Below are 22,920 nucleotides of genomic sequence, written 5' to 3' on the forward strand. Positions count from 1 at the left end.
GAGACACCGAAGCAAATAGTCCACAGAAGAGAGAGAATACTGGTCATGAACACTGCAAAAGGGGAAAAGAAGCAAATGTTCACAGCTTGTTCTCTATCTCAAGGTCACTTAGAATTGTTAGGAGCTTATGTTCTCATTTTTTTTTCTCTCTCAAAGCTACGAAGAAGGAGATTTTGAAAAAGCTGCTGAACTGTACAAAAGGGCCATGGAGATAAAAGAAGCAGAAACATCACTTTTGGGGGGAAAAGCTCCTTCAAGACATTCATCAAGTGGAGACACGTTCAGCTTAAAAACCACTCATTCTCCTAATGTTTTCCTTCCTCAAGGACAAAGGTGACAGCAGCAATTATAGTTACATACCTTAGGATAAAATAATTATCATTTGGAACATAAGAATTTAAAACTATTTAAAAATGTTGGTAAGAAAATTTATTTTTACTACTCTTATGATTTAACTGGTATTTGTCTGGAATTGGACTATATTTGAGTTGTGATTTTGTCTGTTTAAGTTGATTAAAATAATTACTTTTCCTAATGTATGGGATCCATTCTAAGCCTATGTGAGGACTGGATTGTGAGTAGATGTGTCTCTGTTCACCGAGAGCTGGTGGGGGAGTCAAGAACTCCAAGATTCTTTTCATCTCTCAAGAGCCACCTGAGCCTTTCCAGCCATTCCTTGTTTTTCAGTAGTGGTCTGGCCTAACCCTCTACCTCAAAGAAAACGAATAAAGGGATCATGTTTATGAAATGTTTGAATTGCCTTCAAATTAATTATAGGAATTCTTGATTGCTGTGTTTTTCTTTTTTATTCTGCTTTTTCCCTTGACAGGCCAATCACCCTGCTTTCTGTGTTCTCCACTTTATGCATTTTTCATGACTTTGTTGTATACATCTGTAGTGTCTGGAGTCCTCTGTGCAATAATAACAGGCTAACTCTTTAGTATTCTTTGATCTTGCCCCAAAGTGGACCTAGCATTCTGTCATCTTTCTTGAACAGCTGAACCTGTCACATTTACCTCATACTCAAATTCATTTTTATACTAAAAGTTAAATATTTTTATAGATTTTTGTATATATTGCCACATTTGGATGTTATTTATACCACTTATGTATTTATACTCAGTAAAATCTTCATCAATTTGTGAGATTTGTGAGATTCTAATATGTATTAGTTGTAAAGGAAAAATGTAAAAACCATACTTCACTGTTTAAAATAAAAGTGCAATTTACTTTCCCACTCTAGTTTATATAAGAGGGCTACATTTTGTATACTTAAGATTAATACATTGAAAATTTGCTAATAAAAAGACTTGAATGTTTAGTAGTTTGGTCAACTTGAAGAACTTCAGTGATTCTACAAGGGTCTTGGTTAATGTTCTCTAAGGCCTTGCTGCTTATGCTGGGATCCTATTAAGTATTCAGACTCTGCTGCCTTCTAAGTCATAATCTGCATTTCAGCTTGATCCCCAGGTAATTTACATGCATTTAAGTGTGAGAAGCATTGGTAAAACTCTGAGGCCTTAGAGTGGTCATTTGAATAAATTAGGCAGGATCTTAATAAGCATCCTTATTTCCCTTTTTGGAAGAGGTACAGAGGGAAAAGAAAATAAAATATGACTGTAACATATCATTCACCTTGCTGTGAAAGGTACAAATAATTGAATTCACAAATATGTCAGAAATTAATTTTAAAATTAAGCTACTGGAGCTTAAAATCTGATTTAGTACTATAAGTAATGCATTATAAGTATTATATTACCAGCCTAAAAAAAATTGCTTTAGGAAATAATGAGACCAGTACTCTGGAAAAACCTTGAAAAAAACTTAATATATATTTATTCTTTGCTTCTCCAAAATTTGAACTTGAAAAACATATAAAAAAAATTAGAAATGTCTATTATTATTCAGTGACTTTATGGTAAAAATTATAATTTTGGCTGAGAATGATCACTTTATGTATTTCAAAAATAATTAAGTTTAAATGTAAAAACTATTTTGATCTATTTATTGTATTACTAACAAGCATATATTTTCATGAGAATGTCTAAGATAAACACAGCTGTAACAGAGATCTTGTGTGTGTGTGTATATGTGTATTTGAGGTTCTCCAATAGGAATATTATATTCACATTAACATATACTTTGACAGCAGAAAAGATAGCTTTCAAACAACTCAATCATAAAACTGAATAGGTAGGAACCAAATTTTGCTATTCATAATTCATTTTCTCATTTTCATTCATCAATGATAATGAAATATGAAAAACAAAACAAAACAACAAAAAAAAAAACGTGATCTGAGGAGTCAAAGCTTCCTTAAATATATTCTTAAAAAGTGCAGACCTTTCTGTATTGGATGGGCTAAGTATCCAGGAAGTATTTATAGGAAAACCATAATACATACATTCTCAACTACATAAAAAAATCTGAGCAGACCATAAATTAATTTTCCATTAATGATGATAATAAAAAATTAAAAAGTGATTGTTAGAGTCTGCTAAAGCAGTTTTGGTACTTCTTTTCTCTCTTTCACATTAGAATCTCTAGTGTCTTCAAGTCTAACCAAATACTATGAGTTTATTTAATGCAAAATTATGTCATGATCAGTTCCTCATAATTGGCTGCCTACTAACCCAAGTTTTCATGGCACACAGACTGTCAAGAGAGCATTCATTCCAAGTTGCAAGATACCTATTACCATATTTTTTCTGATAAAATAATCCAATAGTTTATGAAAGATATTAGAACCCTCCCAAAAAAATTAAAATAAGATAAATAAAATTTGGTGTAGTCAAGACATCAGCCGTGATGCTGTACCAGTATAAGACCAGATAAAGGTCTTCAGATGGTCTATATACTTTATCAAATCAAATTTAGTAATTTATAAGTAAGACCTTACCAAATTTGTATACCAGTTTCTGAAGCAGAATTATTGTAGAAAGACCACATTTCATTTTAAAAATCCAAAATATCTTTAGTAACTAGAAGAGCTATTCTATAACTCAATGCACTAATTTTTTTTTTTTTTTTTTTTTTAACGGTAAAAGACTCACCAAGGCAACATAAGAAAGTTTTAAGGCTAGAAAAATCATCCTCCTGGGGCTGGGTAGTGGCTCAGTGGCAGAGCGCTTGCCTCCCACATGTGAGGCACTGGGTTCGATCCTCAGGACCACATTAAAAAAAAAAAAAAAAATGAATAAACAAAATAAAGATATTGCATCCATCTATAACTAAAAAATATTTTTTTAAAAACTATCCTATTTCCTCATTTTACTATAAACATGAAAATCACAGTGTAATTCCAGAATCGCAAAACTAATATACTGAATATATTTCTGAAATCAGTTTTTAGAACTTTATTTTACAAGTAGGGAATGTACTTTTAACTTTTTACTAACATTTTCCCCCTGTAGATACAACCTGGACATTCATATCTTCAAAAGAACAACTATCAAAATAAGATATTAGCATAGTAACAGCCTACTGGCAATGGTTATACCTGCATGTTGTTTATTGGTCTCCAAACCATTGAGAATTTACTCCAACCAATGCTAAAACTTTGCTATTTGTATGTAACTCCAGAGAAAACCAGTTTATATCAATTTACGATTTAGGAAATGAGTCTCCTCCAAGGAAGAAGTATATATTAGTCATTGTGGAGGTAATTTAAAACTCTTCTTTCATATTTACTGGCCAGGACAACCCTTGTCAATATCTCACTACCTTAAGTATCAAATTTAAATGAAATATTTGGAAGTAGCCTATTTGGTAGGTGTAATGTGGATGTCAGTCTAAATTTATGCCTTGTTTTCCAGTAAAGTGCAGAAACTCCAGATATATATGCCACAGATAACAATGATTTCTTTTCCATGGTCAGTGCAGAATAAAATAAAATTTGACTTTCCTGAAAGTACCTTTATCTACTTACCCATGAAGACAGGTTCCACTTACTTGCCTTTGTCTTGTTTTGAGTATATAATTCACAACTTTTAAACTTCTCCAATGATTACATTGCAGCTTGTATTTAATCCAAAAACACTGGAGAGGATAATTTCATTTTATGGGTTAAGTATTTAAAAATCACAGTTGGTCAAGATAGTAATTTTGGGCAATTTTCTTGTTTCTTTGTTTCTTGAACCAAACACAGTGACAGACACTTGCCAGCTCTGATCAATAGGCTGCACCTGTCCTCCTTTCGTTTGTACTACTTTATTGTCTATGTCCTTTTCACAGACCACAAGGGATTACTAGAAAGAAATAAAGACTATAGAATCAGATTGGTCCTTCCCCAACCTTCAAAAGGCCAAGATATTTTGGTGGCTATGCTACAATAGTACTCTGAAGGCAAATCTTTTAGGACAGCTATTAGATTTAGTTGGAAAGAGGAGCAAAGAGCAACAGCTACAGTATTTTAATAAAGTATAACAATTTAGTGAAGATTACAACATCAGTTAATCTTGCCCTAAGTTTTATCAGTTTTCAATTTTTTTAATTTCAAGAGAATAGGCTTATACACAGAAAAAGTAAAATATATGCCAGTCCATAATCTATATATTCTTCATCTTGGCCATGAGGTCTTCCAAGCTTTCTCCAGAATCTTCTACTGTAACTTCAGATACACAGTCGTCTGGCTGTCAACAAATGAGGAAAATATAGTGAAAAAATAGCCTTACTGAATTCTTTATGCTTAGGAATCAGTAAGCTTTAACCCTGCTCAACAAGTTTATTAATTTCCTCTAATAAATATGGCTTGTAATTTTAAAAAATCTTTTTTTTTTTTTTTTTTTGTAGTTTAGATAGAATGCTTTTATTTTTATCTGATGCTAAAGATCAAGCCCAGTGCCTCACACATGCTAGGCAGGCGCTCTGTCACTGAGTTATAGCTCCAACTGATGCCTTGCAATTTTTAGGACAGTCCTTTACTTTCCCCACCAGCATTTGATTTATGAGGCAGTAATTTTCGTATTCTTGATATCTCAAGCATATATTTTAATTGACCTAAAAATTATATTTATTTATGGAGTACCATTTGATGTTTTGATACTTGTATATACTATATATCAGGGTTCGCTTATCTTATCAAACACTTATCATTTCTTTGTGGTAAAAACATTTAAAAAATCATTTCTTTTAGCTTTCTGAAATACAGAGTTCAGTACATTATCTAAGTCATGCTACTGTGAAACAGGATACCAGAACTTATTTCTACTCTCTAACAATAACTCAGTAGCTATTAACCAACTTCCCCTATTTTTTCCCCAGCCTCTGATAAACACTATTTAATTTTCAATATATACATGATCAAGTTTTTAAGATTCTACATGAGTGACACAGCTGTCATTCTGTGCCTGGTTTATTTCTCTAAACATAATGACCCCTAGTTCTATCCATGTTGTCACAAATAACAAAATATCCTTTTATGACTGAATAGTGTTCCACAGTACATATACCCCTTACTTTTCTTTATCCATTAATCAGTCAATAAACACTTAACTGGAGTTCATTTCTTAACTACTGTCAACAATGCTGCAATAAATACGGAGGTATAGATGTCTCTTCAACATAAGATTACATTTCTTTAGATATACACCCAGTAGTGAAACAGCTGTTCCACAAACATTCAATTTTTAAAACTGTTCTACTTTTAATTTTTGAGGAACTTCATGCCATTTTCCATAATGCATCTACTAATTTATATCTCCACCAATAGTAAAGGTTCTATTTTCTGCACATCCTTTTGAACATGTGTTATCTTTTTGATAACAGCCATTCTAACTGGAATGAGGTGATAACTTCATTGTGGTTTTGATTTGCATTACCCTGATGTTTAATGATGTTGAGCAGTTTTTCATATTTATATTGGCCATTTGAATGTCTTCTTTTTTTAAAAAAAAATATTTATTTATTTATTTTAGTTTTTGGAGGACACAACATCTTTGTTTGTATGTGGTGTTGAGGATCGAACCCGGGCCACACGCATGCCAGGCAAGCGCGCTACTGCTTGAGCCACATCCCCAGCCCCTGAATGTCTTCTTTAGAGAAATGTACTTAGACTGTCTACTGAAGTATTTTTAAATGGTATTGTGGCTAAAGCTCTAAATATACAAAAATCATATTTTCATTTAATCAAAATCTATTATGCATGACCTATTAATGAGTGAACGAAACCATTTTATGTCAGTGTTTTCAAAGTTTAACATAGACTGTACACAACTCCATTTTAACACTGAATACTTCTTTCTCACATCTTAATGCCTATGGTGTAAAATACCCAAAACAGGAATTAGTATATTGGCGTTACTAAATAGAATAAAGATAAAAGAAGACATGTATACATTTTATCTTATATTTACTTATGGATAAATCAGATTTTAAAAGTACCTTTTTTGGAATTGTATATGCCACTGTAATTCCTTCAGGTAAGTCAGGAACTGGACCTGAAGAATTTTTCAATTCCTCTTCTGAAACCTCAGATACCAGCTCAATACCTGTTGAATTAAAATAGATTCTGCAACAGTTCTGAAGAAACTTCATGAGCAATAATTATTCAAAATGTGTGTAACCTTATATTCTCTACCACAGAAGATTTTGTTGGATGTATGTCTTCAATTTATAAAAGAATTCCTACCCCACTCATTATCCTCATGTATTATCTCTTCCTCTTCTTGAACAGTCTCCGGTTTGGGCAATAATGCTACCTTTTTCTGTAGAAATCAAATAATACCAGTGTTTTCAATCATTATCAGCTCTCTGAAGCATTAATCAACAATTCAGACAGGGTTTTATGGTATCACAAACAAGAAAGGATCTTTATTTTTAATAAATATGATGAATAAGTTAAAATTATAAAATTAAAACTATAAAACTCCAGAATCCAAATCTGTTCCTTTTGTTTGACTGTTAAAGTTACTATTCTATGCAATAAGATCCCTCAGACATTCTGACAGATTTGACATATACCTTGTATTCTTCCTGTTGCTTCCTGCAATTTTTATCATCACATTGAGGATTTGGCTTCATGGACATAGTAGGAAAAAAATCTTGCATTGCATTGTATCCAAGGTAAAAACTAACAGTACCAAAATTTAATAGAAACCTAGAAAAACAAAATAGACTTAAAGGAAGAAAAACCCATAAAAAGTACTAAAAGAAAGTAAGTGAATTTTTTAGAAATTATTTTGGAGTTCGTAATGATTTTTCCAACATGCAACTCAGAAACAGAAATTTTCTATCTTGTTGACAGAGCCTACTTCGTAAGTAGATGCTTGAATATTTGCTGAATTAATAAAGGAAAGAAAAGATTACTCCATTTCATCACCTAAAGAATGCATTATTAGTTTTTGAACCTCTACTAAAAATAAAATGTGTGCGAGGCCAACCTTACTCGTGACTGAGTTACACTCCCCGGCTGGGTGCTGAGGCTCTCAGTCACAGAAATGTGGCACCCTTCTTGGGTGCGAGGGTCGGTGTCTCGTGCATGGGTGTGTCTTGCTACAGCCCCATGGGTGAAGCTATGCTCACCTGTTCCTTTGTAATATAACCCCTTGCCTTGTTTAGGATAGAATCTTCCATGGAAGTGCCTGTGTGTGTCCCCTTCTCTTACTGTGCCCTTGAGTGTGGCCTACCCAGGTGTCAGTCAACCTGCTGACAGCGGACATCATGAAGATAGACTCAGCCCCCTGAAACCTGACCCCTTGCCTCATTTGAATAGCTTCTCCTCTCTCTCTCTTTCTGCGGACCCTTAAGGTCAGAGAAGCCGTCACAGCGACCCCGAAGAAAAAGGTATTTGTGTCTCTTGTGTGGTTATTTTGTGAAGCCCAGTTAGCCCAGTTTAACTGGAGTGACCCCTGAGCCTTTTAGTCGCGAGAACAGAAACCCGGCAAAAATGCTGGCATTTTATATAGTTTTTAAACTTTAAGACACATACTGATTTCAGAGATAGTAAAATGTGAGAGAAGTGTTTTTTAAAATCTTGAGACATGGTATTAAATATAATTAGTTAAAATTTGTATATAGTTTACTGTGAAGTACACAATTGTGAATGTATAGTAAATAAAATATTTTATATCTTCATGTAAATACTACCAGATCAAGATACAGAATATTTCCAATAACCCATAAAGTTCTTTTCTGTTCCCCTGCCCATCAAATGATTCCCTTTAAAATCTTCTGTATAGAAGAAAAATCATGTATAAAACAAAAGGAAAAATATTTGCAAATGCATGTTTTCAATATACAACAAAACAAAAAACAGGGTAAAGGATATTAAAGATAACTCACAGAAACGTATGTGCCTAACCCTTTTTTAAACAAATGAATGAAAATTAAAATGAAATATGCATTTTTTGCTTATCAGAGTAATGGACATTCATACACACACACATTAATGTTATGTTAATGTATTCAAATTAATGTAAATATACATGGATTAAAAGTACACATATACATATATAAAATAAAAATATATTTAAAATTAAATTTTTAAAAATTAAATACTTGGCTGATAATTTCAATTTTTGAAATCTTAACAAAATATATTTATCAAAAGCATATAAAACTATTCAAAAAAATTAGCCCTCACTTACTTTAACACATTTTGTACCAAGATCCCCGCCACCACTCCCATAGTGGTAGGAAGACTGGCTGCACAAACGCCTTCTCGTTTAAGAGTCTTTTCATCAATATTTGCAGCAACTACAAGTGGTGGTGCACACTGCATGAAAATGGAAAAAAGGCAAACAATTTTAAAAGAAAGAAGGAAAAATATGAATGTTTCAAACAGCATTCCATTACATTCAAGTTTGTTTTTTCTTTGAATTATAACACATTTTCAATTCCCCTAAGGACTCTAGTGCCTAACAATGTAAAAAGATCTAAGACAAATAATGCATACCGCAAAACAAGCAGATTCTCCAGGAATTATAAGCTGTATATGCCCCGAAACTGCATTTTCACTGACCCCAGATTCCATCCATGTTTGTCCAAGTTCATTACAGGCCTTAAATAGAAATAAATGAAAACAAGGAAGAAAACAAAGAAGCAAGTAGTTTACTATAAATTCTTGTTGTGAAATGTTATAGCTTACTCAATGAATCACCAAGGGTTTCTAAAAATTAATTTTCAAGAAAAAAAGGAGTGAAGCTGCAAATAATTGAATTCCTTGGCAATTACCATTGTTATTTAAAGAATAAACTATCAGTATTAAAGAATTGATAAATACCTATTTATTAACTGAAACCACAGTTTATTAGGTATCTTGCCAGGTTAATATAAAAATTTATATTAATTTCAAAAATAAAATATCTAAAATATTAATTGAAAAGTTAAAAGTCCTTGCTTCTGATAAGCATGAGAGAGTGGGATGCTTGAAATGTCTGTCATGCCCAACAAAGCGAGACACTTCCCACAACTATTATAAATTTTAAAAGTAGACAAAGAGAACATTACAAATAAGCACAGAAAAGGGCTCAAAATCACAATTATTTTTGAGATGGGGATGGTATACTAATCATACACTAGGGATCATAAAAGAATATAGATAAATCCATGAGTATTACATCTTACATAATAGAAAAACTCACTGTATTTATTGCCATCCGAGCTTCAAAATTGTCCACACAGCTAAGAACTAGATCAACAGGATTTCCTTCTTCTAACCCACCATTACTAGTCAAGGAAAACAAATTTTATTTGAAAAAATATCAAGATAGAAAATATATTCTAATTAGAATTTATTGTTCAGTTTTCTTCTTTCATTAAATTTTTGAGTATAACATCAATAAGTATTTAATATTAAATATCCTGTATATATGAAACATTAAATAACTATTTGAATATAAAATCAATGATACCATTGTGGTAAAAGGATGAAGGAAATATGAAATCTGTTCACAACTGTTTCCATATTAGCTTTTAAAATCTTGTTCATGCTTCACTAAAATATCAATGTAATAAAAACTAATTGAATACAATTCATTATTTTGGAGGTATTCTGACAGTCTCTGAAGAAAACTATTTCAGAGAGAAGTATAATCTAGAACACAAAATTTAAATTGAGGGTCCTTTATTAAATCATTGTAAATATCAGAGTATTTTGTTTATTTATTTATTTGTTTATTTTTGGTACCAGGGATTGAACCCAGGAGTACTTAATCCTGGAGCCACACCCCCACCACTTTTTATTTTTTATTTTGAGACAGGGTCTCGCTAAGTTGCTTAGGGTCACACTACATTGCTGAGGCTGGCCTCAAACTTGCAATCCTCCTGCCGTTTAATATATAAAAATTACTATTTTAATAAACACAAAAACATATTAATCTGCCAATTTTCTAAATTAATCAATGGATATGATATGTCAAGAAATTTGTAATGTTTTGAACAACCCACAATAAACAGAAAAAACAAAAAAATAAATAAATAAATTAATTAATTAATTAATCAATGGATTTGTCTAATACTTGCTTAACTGGGCTGGGCATTTTTTACAAAACACTCATAAATAAAATGTTACCTTATTCTATCCATGAAATGTTGAAAGTTTTCCATTGTGGTTATATTATAGTTATGTACTTCAAAAAGAACATCAGGATTAATGTTCCTAAGAGGAAAAAAGGGAATGATTATAAAGACTATTAGTAGCTACACTAAGAAAACACAGAAAGAGCTAAAGAGTAAGTTAGAAAATTGGAATTCAAGCTATTCAGAGAAAATCCAAAGTCCTCTTCTACCTTTTTTTTTTAATTCTCACCCCAACCTGGATCAATCTATGTGCTGGGAATTATATCTTTACTACTTCTGGTAGCTACAGCTCAGCCTAACAAAATAGCTTATTTGTCACATATTCAATTTGGTATAGGGGTTCACACACTATGTCCCATTGGTCAAATCTGTTGTACCACCTGTTTTTGTACAGCCTTCAAGTTAAGAACAATTTTTAAACATTTGAGAAAAAAGTCAAAGGAATAATACCTAATGAGATGAAAATGATGAAATTCAAAGTCCAGAGTCCAAAAATGAAGTTTTATTGGAGCACAGATATGCCTATTCACTTTTGTGTTATCTGTGGCTTTTATCAGACTACAACTCCATAGTTCAGCAGTTGCAGAGACCATAAGGACCTCAAAGACTAAAATATGTACCATCTATCCACATATAGAAAAAATTCGTCAACCCAAGTCCAAGAGTAAGTAAAAATCTGCATTTGTATAGAGAATAATTTAGGACTATGTATTAGGTTAACTCATACCAAATTTATAAAATAAGATTTCACTGAATATAGTCCTTAACTGTAATTCCATTTACCTTAAAGTATGTTCTGCTGCTTGAACTTTACTCAGTCCTGCTTGATGAGGCTGGAAGAAAAGTCTGTTCATATTGGCCAGTTCTACTTTGTCATAGTCAAAGAGGAGTAACTAAAATAAAAATTTATTCCAATGAAAAACATTCCAAAAAACTAAAATTAACAAATAGCAAACTAGTGGACCTACATTTGATTGCTTTAAGAGTCTGATGATGACATTAGTTAACTAAGACATTAGGTGCCATATGTGAATTCACTGAACACTTATGTGAGCTAAATACACAGGTACTATTATCCTCATCTTAAAGATGAGGCAACTAGAGCATTTGCCCAAAGGCTGAAAATCTTCATTTCTAACAAGCTCCCAGGTGATGCTGAGGCTACTACTTAGGACCAGACTTAGAGTACTAGCAAGACTCCAGCAATTCTCAAAGTTTAGTTAGTCCCTTGAACATCATTAGGATCACCTGAGAAGGTGTTAAAATGACAATGTACCTCATACCAACAGAATCAGAACCACTGATACAGGGTCTGGCAGTCTGTGTTTTCATAAGCTTTTCAAGTGCTTCTGATAACAAACTTGTGAACCACGGATCTCTCCCATTGATCTCTAATATCTTCACCAAACATGTTTTAAGTCGGCTATAAGAAATTTTTGGCCTGCCTTTGTAAACCTCTTAAAAGATATCAAAATTTTGATGGTGTTTTTGTATTGATGAATGAGTACCAAATCTGAAACCGCTTTAAGAATTTGAGGTACACCAACACATTACAAAGTATTGATAAACTATATGGGAAAATGTTTGCCTTATCAAAATGAAAAACTAAACGGTTTTCCACAATTATATAACTGTGGAAAGCTTATCTATTCAATTACTATGTATCTAACATCATAGACCTTGGTTTTATAAATCAAAGACTGATGGACTGAATTCTGGTATAAGTTTACTTTTCTTTCCTACACATAATCCAAATAAATATTTAAAACAAAATTTTAAAAATATGGATTAAAAAAAATCTGAACATTTTCTAGTACAAATTCAAGAGTAAGAAATACACAGAATAGAGAGCCTATTTGTCATTTAAATTATGTTTAATAAAATAATTTATATATGTTTCAGTGTTTCACTCATACTTTATCAATTTAATAGTCTCCTTTCCTAAATATCTATATCTAAAACACCTAAATCCAAATTGTTTATGTAATACCCCAAACAAAAAAGTTCCTGTAACCGTCCTTGTGTAATTATCAATAATATCAGTTTTTGTTTGGACAGGGATATATCTCAATATTTTGGATGGAAAGAACAATCTGAATAAATATACAACAAATGAGTAGACCATTAGTAGCAAGGAAAAAAATCCTAACTTGTACCTGATTTGCTCCAAGAATGAGGAATTCCCTATGAGACAGGCAAAGAGAAATATTTTTACCTTACCAATGCCACATCTTGTCAGCATTTCAGCCGTCACACTACCAACTCCACCAACACCTACTATTGCTACAGCAAAGGTACGGATTTTCTGTGAAATGCAAAATTACATATGTTCTGGTTAATAGTTCTTCATTTAATTTGTCACCAGAAATTATTTTCATTTCCTGAAATTGTCTTCAAAAACTTGGAAAGGGTTATCATACCTCATAGTCGCTTACAATTCCCATTCGCTTCAAGGCCATCAGGCGGCTTAAACAAAGAAAAGAAAATGTTTTAGAGCTACAATTGATAAGTTAACAGTGATATAAACAGGCATACATCATTACATAAAATAAACACTGAAATTCAATCATTACTCCTCTTTTAAAATAAGAGGAATCTTTCAGTTGCTTTTTCCCAGGTGGAACTAAATTACTTAGTAGCTTTAAATACAGACACTCATGTACCCTTCTCCTGGTGTAGCCTGTGAAATAATATATATGTATTTAAAAGCTACTTCTCTGTTCTAATGTGCAGCTGACATCAATACCTGCCCAGTTATTAGTAGAAATTCTCTATTTTACTCTCTTCAATAAATAAATCTCCAATCTCTTCTCCTGGTGGGGAAGGGGCATTAGCTCAGCTACCCCCAGTGGAGTAAGGGTCCTTGGGTTCTGTTTTTTCAAAAGACTTTCTAGAAATACCTGTACCCATTTCTGAGCCTCTTGGGGCGATTGTGCGGTGTAAGTTGGGATGCAGATTTAAGATTCAACTTCTTAGAATCTGTTAAATCAGTCATCCTTCATCCATCAAAGTTTCCAAAATTATGTCACTATAATCTTCAAGTATAAGAACCCACTCCTCCCCAATTATTAATGGAAAACTTCTATTTTCTGAATGTGGGATTACCTTTTTTTTTTTTTTAATTTTTTACTGTTTGTTTAGTGGGAGTGGGCAGAAGTGAACGTCAGTTCCTGTGGTCTGCCATCTTTATCTTCACGCTCTCTTTAATTTTACAAATAATCTCTGAGAAAAATGCATTGCACCTCCCTGATCTGGACCCCAGACCAGGAAAAAAATCAGGATAATTAAGACCAAAAAAAAAAATTAGAATAATTTACTGCCCACAGTCAGCTAACTGGCAAACAATATTTAGAGCTGAGTTTCTGAACTTGAGTTTGAAACTAGGTGTTCTAATCAACACTTCTGCTTGCCTCTCCAGTTTCTCCATGTGCTTATAATCATATTCTATACCATATGGGGATATAGCTCAGTTGGTAGAGTGCCCGCCTCCCTCACATACACAAGGCCTTGGATTAAATCCCCAGCACCAAAAAAAAAAAAAAAAAAAAAAAGACACACATTTCTTTGCATTTTATCTTCGAGGGAAAATTTCCAAGTGTTCATTTGTAAAATTCAAACTTACTGAAATATGACAAATGGAATAGTTTGCACTCATTCTGATTAGAGATAACAGTTTCATGCTTATTCAATCTCTAAAGATTTTGGAACATTAACCCTTAATATTTACCAATACAGTTAAAACAGTGCACCTTAAAACTGCCACTGAGGCTTTATAATGTCACAAACAACAACAACAAAAACCCTCATGTTCTTTAAAGGAAAAAAAAAAATAACAAGAGCTCTTCTCTATTTCAAGTTAAGACGACCCAGTTTTTAGCCACACTACTTAATGGCTTATTTATTTTTACAGGGAAGATAGTTTCATGTGAATTTTGGATTAAGTGAAACCTAATGCCAGTTCAGGCTTTGGGCATTATTATTTTTTGGGGGGGCGGGGGGCGGGCTTCAGGAATGTGCTATACCACTGAGGTTACAGCCCCAGCCCCAGTTCAGGCCTTATACTATATATAAAAACTTGAGAGCCCTCTAAGCCTCGATTCTCTCATTTATAAAATGGGGGTAAAACCCATTAGCGCGGCTGTATAGTTCTTACCCTTAACCACTGCACTGAACTGACAAGCTTCCCGAGGAAGGGAGAGGAACAGCAGGTCTTGTAAAGCAGAAAGGCCTGAGATACCCTTGTAACTCCTTCGCCCTTCTCCATCTAAATTTCATTGCAAAGCCTTTATGAATCTCCAAGTTTAGGCTAGGCGGGCTTTACGCTTGATGTCTTCTGAATGTTCTTAATCCTAAGCAAGGTGAGGAGGAGTAATTAGAGGCAAGAGCTACAGGAAGCCGAATGCACGCCCAACGCGAGAGCAGGAGCAGTACCATATGGAAGGCTCGCTTGGGTTTTTAAAACCGAGAAACAACGTCTTCCGACCATCCCTAAACAGTGCCCTTGCGTGTCTGGGAACGGGACCCCAGACCAGGAAAAGGGTGGCGGGAGGCCGAGCTAGCGGGATGGGGCGCCCTTCTCACCCCACCGAGATGGGGACCTCGCCCTCCTCCGACTCGCGACGCAGTCACCTGTAGGGATTGGAATCCACCACCTCTGAGCTCATCTTCTCAATGCGGGCCCGGCCGCCCGCTCCGTCGCCGTCACCCAGGGCCCGCCGACTTCTCTCCTGGGCAAGTTCCCGCTCCAGTTCCAGTACCCGCTGCTGCAGCCGCTCCACGGACTCGGCCATGGCTGGGACCCCAGCGGCCAAACCTCCCAGCCCCGGCCTTCGCCGCCGCCGCCGCCGCCGCCCCACGCTGCTCGGCTGGGCAACTTGCCGTCACCTTCCACGCCCACAGACCTAGCGCGGGGCCCCCAGCGCTTCCAAGACCGACACGTCTCTGCGGTTCCCGAAGACCTTCCAAGGTACCGCTTCCGGTGCGTCGCTCTCATCGCTCCCCTCAGCAAAAACTCGCCTCTTTTGAGTTCTTTCTTCGCTACATCTGCTGTAACAAGCTGCCGCAGGACTGGGGTTATAAGTACCTAGAGCAAGAGGACGGCGACGTTGCCTTTTAACTAAGTGGCTAGGAGAAAACACCCGGATCTTTTATTTCTGGGCTCGAGGACCTGACGGTCTCTTTTCTGAACCGGACCCTAGAGGTCTTCCGCACGCAGGTGCAGTAAATCGGCTGGGAGCGACTCCTACATCCTTGTTCGCTCGCACCTGTAACTACGGTTTTACTTTCTTTAAAACCGAGCCCTTCCAACGCTGGCACTGACAGGAATTTTAAAATTCGAGCACACATGGGTGCTTTCGGTATTTCTCAAGTCGCCAGATTCAGCGGGCCGGCCTAGCGCCGTAATGGAGCCCTAAGGTGTGTGATTGGCTAGAGCCAGGCCCCACCCGGCCTCGCCCCCAAGTCCTGAAGTATAGTTGCTGCAACCTGTGGGGAACCTTGGCACTCCAGAACCTGTCCGGGCCTAGTCTGTGGCTTGCAGCTCGGCGACAGTCATGGGGACGGATGCTGCCCACGAGCCCGAGACCGCAGAAGTGCTGCCCCAGCACCAGTTAGACTGCAAGTCCTTGGATGCTTACCTAAACCGTCATTTGCCTGGCTTCGGGGCACAGCCCGGAGCTACGTTGACCATTACTCAGTACAGGTATCTGATGCAGCAGGAACAGATCTGTGCATTGTGCTTTCTTTCCTTTGGCCCTTCCAATTTACCCCATCCCGATTTCTTTTTCTGCAGTGACTGTTCCATAATTCCAATTCTGGCTGGTCCCAATTCGAGGGCAGTACCGGAAGCATCGTAACATTTGCCATAACATTGCCCACTGGAAATTTTGTTCAAGATTGAAATTATGTGACTCAAGGATTTACTCACTGAAGTAGTAGAGGCTGGAAGTACAGTGAGAAATTTAGTTACTTTCTCTGGCCTTTTGTGCCACAACCATAAGACCTTTTTTTTTTTTTTCTTTTTTCTTTTTTCTTTTTTGAGAAGCCCGTGTAATTGCGTTTAATTGGCCATATTTCTTGGGGGCAGAGTTAGGGGTACCACCTGGAGGCTACAACAGCTACTAATGTCTTCACTTGGCAAGTTATAGCGCCGCTTTGGGCCTTAGTTTCTGAACCCAGGAAATAAAACTTGAAGAGCTGATCCAGAGAATACCGTTTTAAACTTTTTAAAACTTTATTTTAAAATTGTACTTTTAGGGCTGGGGTTGTGGCTCAGTGGTAGAGTGCTAGCCTAGCATGCGTGAGGTATTGGGTTTGATCCCCAGCACCACATAAAAAAACTAAACAAAATAAAGGTATTGTGTTCATCTACAACTAAAAAAATTTTTTTTAAAATTGCATTTTTATAAACAGGGCACTGTAGAAAGACTCCTAAGTTCCAAAAAAACTTGATCTGCCACTTACTACGTGGGAATTTTAAATATATTACATAACCTTGAGAACAAGTTTTCTTTTGTGACATTTGCCTGTTCTAGTTAGCCTTGGTAATACAATGAAGTAATGTGGGTGAAAGGGTGTAAACTTTGCAATAACACTAGCATTTTATCATTGGTGTTTATATTCTTTGACTATTGATTTCAGTAAAAATGGAAATAAAGGAGATGAATCAGAGAGAGTCTGGGGTATAAAAACTTAAAACCCCCATGTCTTAATAGACATTGGGAAATAAAGGAGAGGTGGAATAAAGAATAGCTGTAGTCTCTGGCCTAGAAGATTTATGATGTAAACAAACTAAAGTGGGTCAAAGTTCAATTACTATTGGTCACAAGAATTTGAATCAATTGCCCTTTGAACACCAAGTCCTGTTTTGACAAAAAGGAATAATAATATTCACCTAGGATTGTAGAGTACTAATTCTGAATTAAATTGAATCTTAAACCATATAATCATACTTATTAACTAAAATTAATTGTGGTATAGAAATTACTTTGGAACTTGATTTTATACATACGAATGGAACTGGATCCCACACCAGATGAACACATGAAAAATTTTATAACAGTTAAAGACACATTAAGCCACAATGGAAACCTCAATAATTCTGAAGTATCTTTTTTTGAAAAAAAAAAAAACACATTTTTAGAAAATAAGTGCCAAAACTTTAACGGAAAAAAAAAACAGCTAACAAATACACATTTAGAAACATTCATGGATTAAAGAAGTAATAATCTACACAGATAATAGTTATGAAAGTTCAGTAAACAAATGCATTGTGTTTCTGTACTTTACCAACAGTTAAAAAGGAATTGTCAAAAAGCTATGATTAATAAGAGCATCAAAAATATAAATTACCTGCCAGGCATTGTGGCATACTCCTGTAACCCCTGCTATTTGGAAGGCTAAGGCAGGAGGATTATAAGTTTAAGGCCAGCCTCAATAATTTAGGCCTTATCTCAAAAATAAAAAAGGACTGGGGAGGGTTGGGGATATAGCTCAATTGGTGGAGTGCTTGCCTTTCCATGGGTTCAATCCCCATCACCACACACACACATAAATATCTAGGGTTGTAACTAAGTGGCAAACCACATGGGATTCAATCTTGAGTGTGTGTGTTAATGTATGAATTTTAATATTGGGTTATATATTAATATTAATACTAATGTATTAATATTCATCCTAGTAAAACTGTGCAGTACCTTTGTTGAGAAAATGTTTATTGGGATTTTTTAATGTGTAAAAAGAATTTTTAAAATTAAGAGATGTCTGTACATGATTAGAAAAATATAATACTGTAAACTTTTCTTTTTTAAAATTCTAATTTTTTTCTCTAAGTTGAAAGATTGATCCTAAATTTTGTGTGCAAGAGCATAAGGTCAACAATCACAGAAACACTTCTAAAGAACAACAAAACAGGAATAAGATAGCATGGTATTAATGGAGCTGGATAAACAGACCAATGAATTTGAGATTTCACAAAAATACTTAATATTTATAGAACTTTGATATATGACAGTGCTGGCATTGAGAACTAGTGTGGAGGGAGACTTTTTAACGAAATTATACTGGGACAATTATAGTTATTATCCATATGAAAAAGTTAAAACTAGACTCCTTATTCTACTTCACACACTCCAAGTGGACAGTGTACTTGGTTGTTAAAGACAAAACTAAATATTTAGAATACATGACCTTTTAAACCTTTGAATTAGAGAAGAAATTCTTTAAAAAAAACAACATAGGGGAGCGAGAATGTGAGGAAAAAGTTACACCCATACAGTGCTGGTGGGAATTACAAATTGGTGTAACCATTATGGAAAACAGTATGGAGCTTCCTCAGAAAACTTGGAATGGGACCACCATTTGACCCAGCTATACCACTTCTCCATTTGTACCCCAAAGACTTAAAATCAACATATTACAGTGATACAGCCATATCAATGTTTATAGCAGCTCAACACACAACAGCTGAACTATGGAGCCAACCTAGGTACCTTTCCACAGATGAATAGGTAAATAAAATGTGATATATATATATATATATATATATATATATATATATGATGGAAAATTACTCAACCTTAAAGAAGAATGAAATTATTGCAATAAATGGATGGAGTTGGAGAATATCATACTAAGCAAAATAAGCCAATCTCAAAAAACAAAGATTGAACGTTTTCTCTGATATGTGAATGGCTAATTCACAATAAGTGGGGAGGCTAGGGAAGAATAGAGTTGCTTTAGATTAGGTAGAGGGGAGTGAAGGAAGGGAGGGGGCATAAGGATAGGAAGGATAGAAGAATGAATCAGATTTTATTACCCTTTGTATATATAAAACTATATGACCGGTGAGATCCCACATCATGTACAACCAAAAGAATCAGAAATTATACTCCATTCACTACACAGTTTGTAATAGCAAAAATCCAGGACCCAAGAAGTTTATTGGTAGTAAAATAGATGGATACATTGTACTATAATGATATAATGGAATACCATACAGCAGTGAAAATGAGTCAGCTGTAGCTGTACACAACACTGAATAAAAATCATGGACAAATAAAAGTACATTTAGCATATTGTTTAATTAAATAAACTTCAAAAGAAGGGTAAATATAAAATTCAGGACAGTAGTTATTCTAAAGAGGAAGGATTTACAGAGGGTTTCAAAGACATGATAATTTTCTCAAGGTAGTGAGAACATTGGTGTTTGTGGTATTATTCCTTATTATGGGTAATGCTAGTGTGGTGCGGATTGCATTGTACATTCAGTGCTATGTACCTTATCCTGCTGTTTGTCTTTATGTGGTGACTCTGGTTCATTCTTGCTATATTTCCCTCACTGGAATCACTGTCTGATCCACCTTCAACCATTGCAGACTGCTTGTCTATGGGAAAAGCTCCTTTCCTTTGGGGTGAGAGAGTGAAAAATGCTTCTTGCCAGTTTCTTGTTTCCAGGTATCCCAGAATAATCTCAAATGCATGATTAACTGCCAAAACTTTTCTTCACAAAATTTTGAAGGGGGAGCCATACCTGATCACTTCCAAATTCTGATGCTTGTTTATATGTGAATCCCTTATGATGATTGTGATCCACTAATGCTCCAATCACCTATGTCTTTGATTTATTTAATTCCTTTAGTATATTGGGTGAATCTGAAAATTGGGTTCTTTTTATTATGAGTTCATTATAATGCTCTGGTTGATGTAGATATCCTTCCAGTTGAGCTGTCCTTTGTCATTTACATCCATGTTCTTTTTCAGTTGGCCTTCATGGCTTGTCAGGTAAAACTGCACAGGATGCAGTGCTCATTGGTTTTCTGCATAGCATTGTTGGATATGCTCATGAAGTTTCTTAATGTCCTTTCATGCCATCAAATCAGAACTGTAGTTCTGAACTACAATTGATGATAAGGCGGAGTGTACTATGAACAGCATGTCTTCCAACACGTTTTCTGTCATTTCCATCTGAGTTTGATGTCAGTTGACACTGTTTCTCTAATTTCTTTCTATTGATTTTCTCTAATTTCTTTCTATTGAGTTTTGTTTCTTTCCACTTTTGTTTGAGAAATTCTCATTGTTCTTCCCATTGTTTCTGTATTATTAGCTTCTTCATTTTGTCATTTAGATACTGATTCAATCCCTTCATCTGATCTTGGTTTCTCTCTTTCCTAATCTTCACTTAAGTCTTGCTTCTTTTCAACATTAAAAGTCTCAATAAATGCTGGTGACATTTTAAATGACATTATTTGGTGTTTTAAACTGAGGTGATGGAGAATGTGGTAGTTTATTCAGAAAGCCTCTGGTGTGTTCTTGATACCACTGGCAAGTCCTCCTTTGGAAGCTTCCGTGATTATTTTTTTTAACAGAATTTCTGTTTGTTGTATTGAGAGTTGACTGAGGCAAGGGTGAACACAAGACAGCTGTATTACAGTGTTACAGTAGAGAGAGATTAGTGGCGTGGACTAGCATGGGAGTGTAGAATATGTGAAGAGTGGTCATGGTGAAGGTATATCTTGAAGAATTTACTGATTAGATATGGCATAGGAAAGAAAAAGATAGAGACAGAATTATTCTATTTTTATCATGGTAGCTATAAGTATGGGGTTATCATGAACTGAATTAGAGGTGACTGTAATAAAAAATGGATTAGAGGAGGACTGTCAGGAACTCAGTTTGGGAATGTTAAGTTTCAAGATGGCTTTTAGACATTCAAGTGAATATGTATAGCAGCTGGTTATGAGTCTAGAGGTCAGGGTTTGGGTCTGAATTAGACATAATTTTGGGAGTTATTGACATAGAGAAGGTGTTTAAGCCATGAGATTGAAGAATTACAGAGAAAATGAGTTGTAAAGCTAAGGTTTAGAAATTGAGTCCACAGCACCCCAATATGAAGAAGTTGGAGAATTAAGAGGAACCTACAAAGGAATCTGAGAAGGGGGAGGCCAGAGAGGAGAGGAGAATCATGGTTTGTATCAGTGACCTTGAAAAAGTAGTTCTAGTGCAAATACGGGAATGAAAGTTTGATTGAAATGGGTTTAAGAAAGAACAAAAGAAAGAAAATCGGAGCAAGGAGCATTTCCACAAAGGGGAATAGAAATGTTTTAAGTGGAGGGAGAAGTGGGGTTTAAGAAAAGTCTTTTTAAAACACACACACACATACACACACACAGCATGTTTGTGTGCTGATGGTAGAGATTTGTAATTGTGCAAGAGGGATATCTGGAACAAGGACCATGAAGACCAGAATAGTCCAATTCATAAAAGGTGGGGTTATCCTTAGGCATATGTGTGAACATTCTTCTATAGACTCTGGAGAGATGACAATAATATGAGTGTGGATAATTGTATGCAGTAGGTATAGTAGGGTAAATTTGTGGAAATTCTGATCCAATTGTTGTTTCTCACTGAATTAGGCACCTAGGTAATTAGCTGAGAGTGAATATGGAGGAGAAGGGGCTAGAGGTTTGAGGAAGAGGAAATTATGAAATTCAAGAGCATAGGAGAATAAATGAGCTAAGAAAAAATGATTGCCAATTAGGGTAACCTTGAGGTTCATGGTGATGAATTTGAAGGACAAGTAGTTATTTTGGTAGACATTATTGTTTTGCCCAGGTACTCTTTTTATTATTGTTTCTGTATACACCAGCTTTGTTGGGTTTTTAATAGCTAGCAGCTGTGGCTCTTTTTTTGGAGAACTGTCCTTCTGCTATCTGAGCCTCCTTTGTCCTGAATGTTATAATGCCTAAGATGGCCCTTAACCACAAGTGATTCAGGAGTCTGAAATCTCCATCATCTTTGCTTCAAAGGTAAGACAGCTCTCAGGGTATTAGACACTGCAGAGTTCTCCTCTTGCCCCAATACCTGCCTACACTCCCAGGAGTTAAGGCTGAAGCTACCCTCTTAGGAACTTTGTCTTAGAGCATACCCTGGCTTGTCTTTCTTCCCTTCCCTGACCAGTTTCTCCCAATTCTTTATTAGTTTATCAAGCCCTTCCTTAAGTCATTTGGCCACACATGTTTTTACTCAGGGTCTGCTTCTCACAAGCTTAGCCTAAATCAATAATTATGACCATATGTTTCTTTCTCTAGCTACTTTCAATTCTATAAGTATAAGCAGATAATTGGATTTAATTAGGATGGGGATTTTTACAAGCAAATACCATGAAGTAAGAAAAGGGCAAGTGTATTGAAGGTGCATCAAGGTAATGGTTATGTGATTTACCATTAAATGTAGGCTAGTTAAGGAAGGATGTGGTGGGGGGAAGTGAGTGAAAAGAAGTAGGATCAATGGATTGAGGTACAAGCCAAAGTGAGTAGAAAAATAGATGAGAGAAATGCTTACTGTCAGATCAGGCTGGGCAGGCAGCAACCAAAGTTGGCAGATTTAAAAGGGCCGCTGAACAGG

At 35.3% G+C, this 22,920-nt stretch overlaps 3 protein-coding genes and 1 pseudogene across 8 annotated transcripts in view; 2 read left to right on the forward strand and 2 right to left on the reverse strand.

The window, feature by feature from the left end:
* Nphp3 (nephrocystin 3) overlaps positions 1-2,335 on the forward strand; it is a 37,671-nt gene extending 35,336 nt beyond the window's left edge. The window contains exon 27 of the mRNA XM_015487051.2: positions 157-2,335. Within this exon, the coding sequence (XP_015342537.1) occupies positions 157-337 (181 nt within the window). The 3' untranslated portion in view covers positions 338-2,335. The remainder of the gene's footprint in view (positions 1-156) is intronic.
* Positions 2,336-4,396: 2,061 nt separating this feature from the next.
* On the reverse strand, positions 4,397-15,517 carry Uba5 (ubiquitin like modifier activating enzyme 5). 2 transcript variants are annotated; one of them, XM_015487056.2, is made up of 12 exons: positions 15,148-15,517; positions 12,939-12,984; positions 12,734-12,823; positions 11,302-11,411; positions 10,511-10,597; positions 9,582-9,666; positions 8,894-8,998; positions 8,586-8,713; positions 6,961-7,096; positions 6,629-6,704; positions 6,382-6,488; positions 4,397-4,631 (listed from the first exon to the last, which is right to left on the reverse strand). In XM_015487056.2, the coding sequence occupies exons 1-12, from the start codon at positions 15,306-15,308 to the stop codon at positions 4,548-4,550; spliced, it is 1,215 nt and encodes a 404-aa protein (XP_015342542.1). In that variant the 5' UTR covers positions 15,309-15,517; the 3' UTR covers positions 4,397-4,547. The 2 variants fall into 2 exon arrangements, with proteins under 2 accessions (XP_015342542.1, XP_048649972.1); XM_048794015.1 differs by having other exon boundaries at positions 12,739-12,823; positions 15,148-15,171.
* Positions 15,518-15,737: 220 nt separating this feature from the next.
* The window catches only part of Acad11 (acyl-CoA dehydrogenase family member 11), an 88,671-nt gene continuing 81,488 nt past the window's right edge, over positions 15,738-22,920 (forward strand). For 3 of the 5 annotated variants that reach the window (XM_015487053.2, XM_015487054.2, XM_048794014.1), the window contains exon 1: positions 15,953-16,219. In XM_015487053.2, coding sequence (XP_015342539.1) covers positions 16,071-16,219 — 149 coding nt within the window. In that variant the 5' untranslated portion in view covers positions 15,953-16,070. The other 2 variants (XM_015487055.2, XM_015487052.2) reach the window with 2 other exon arrangements.
* Positions 19,721-20,877, reverse strand: LOC107143395 (annotated as a pseudogene).

The sequence above is a fragment of the Marmota marmota genome, unplaced genomic scaffold (genome assembly GCF_001458135.2).
Source record: "Marmota marmota marmota unplaced genomic scaffold, marMar, whole genome shotgun sequence".
NCBI lineage: Eukaryota > Metazoa > Chordata > Mammalia > Rodentia > Sciuridae > Marmota > Marmota marmota.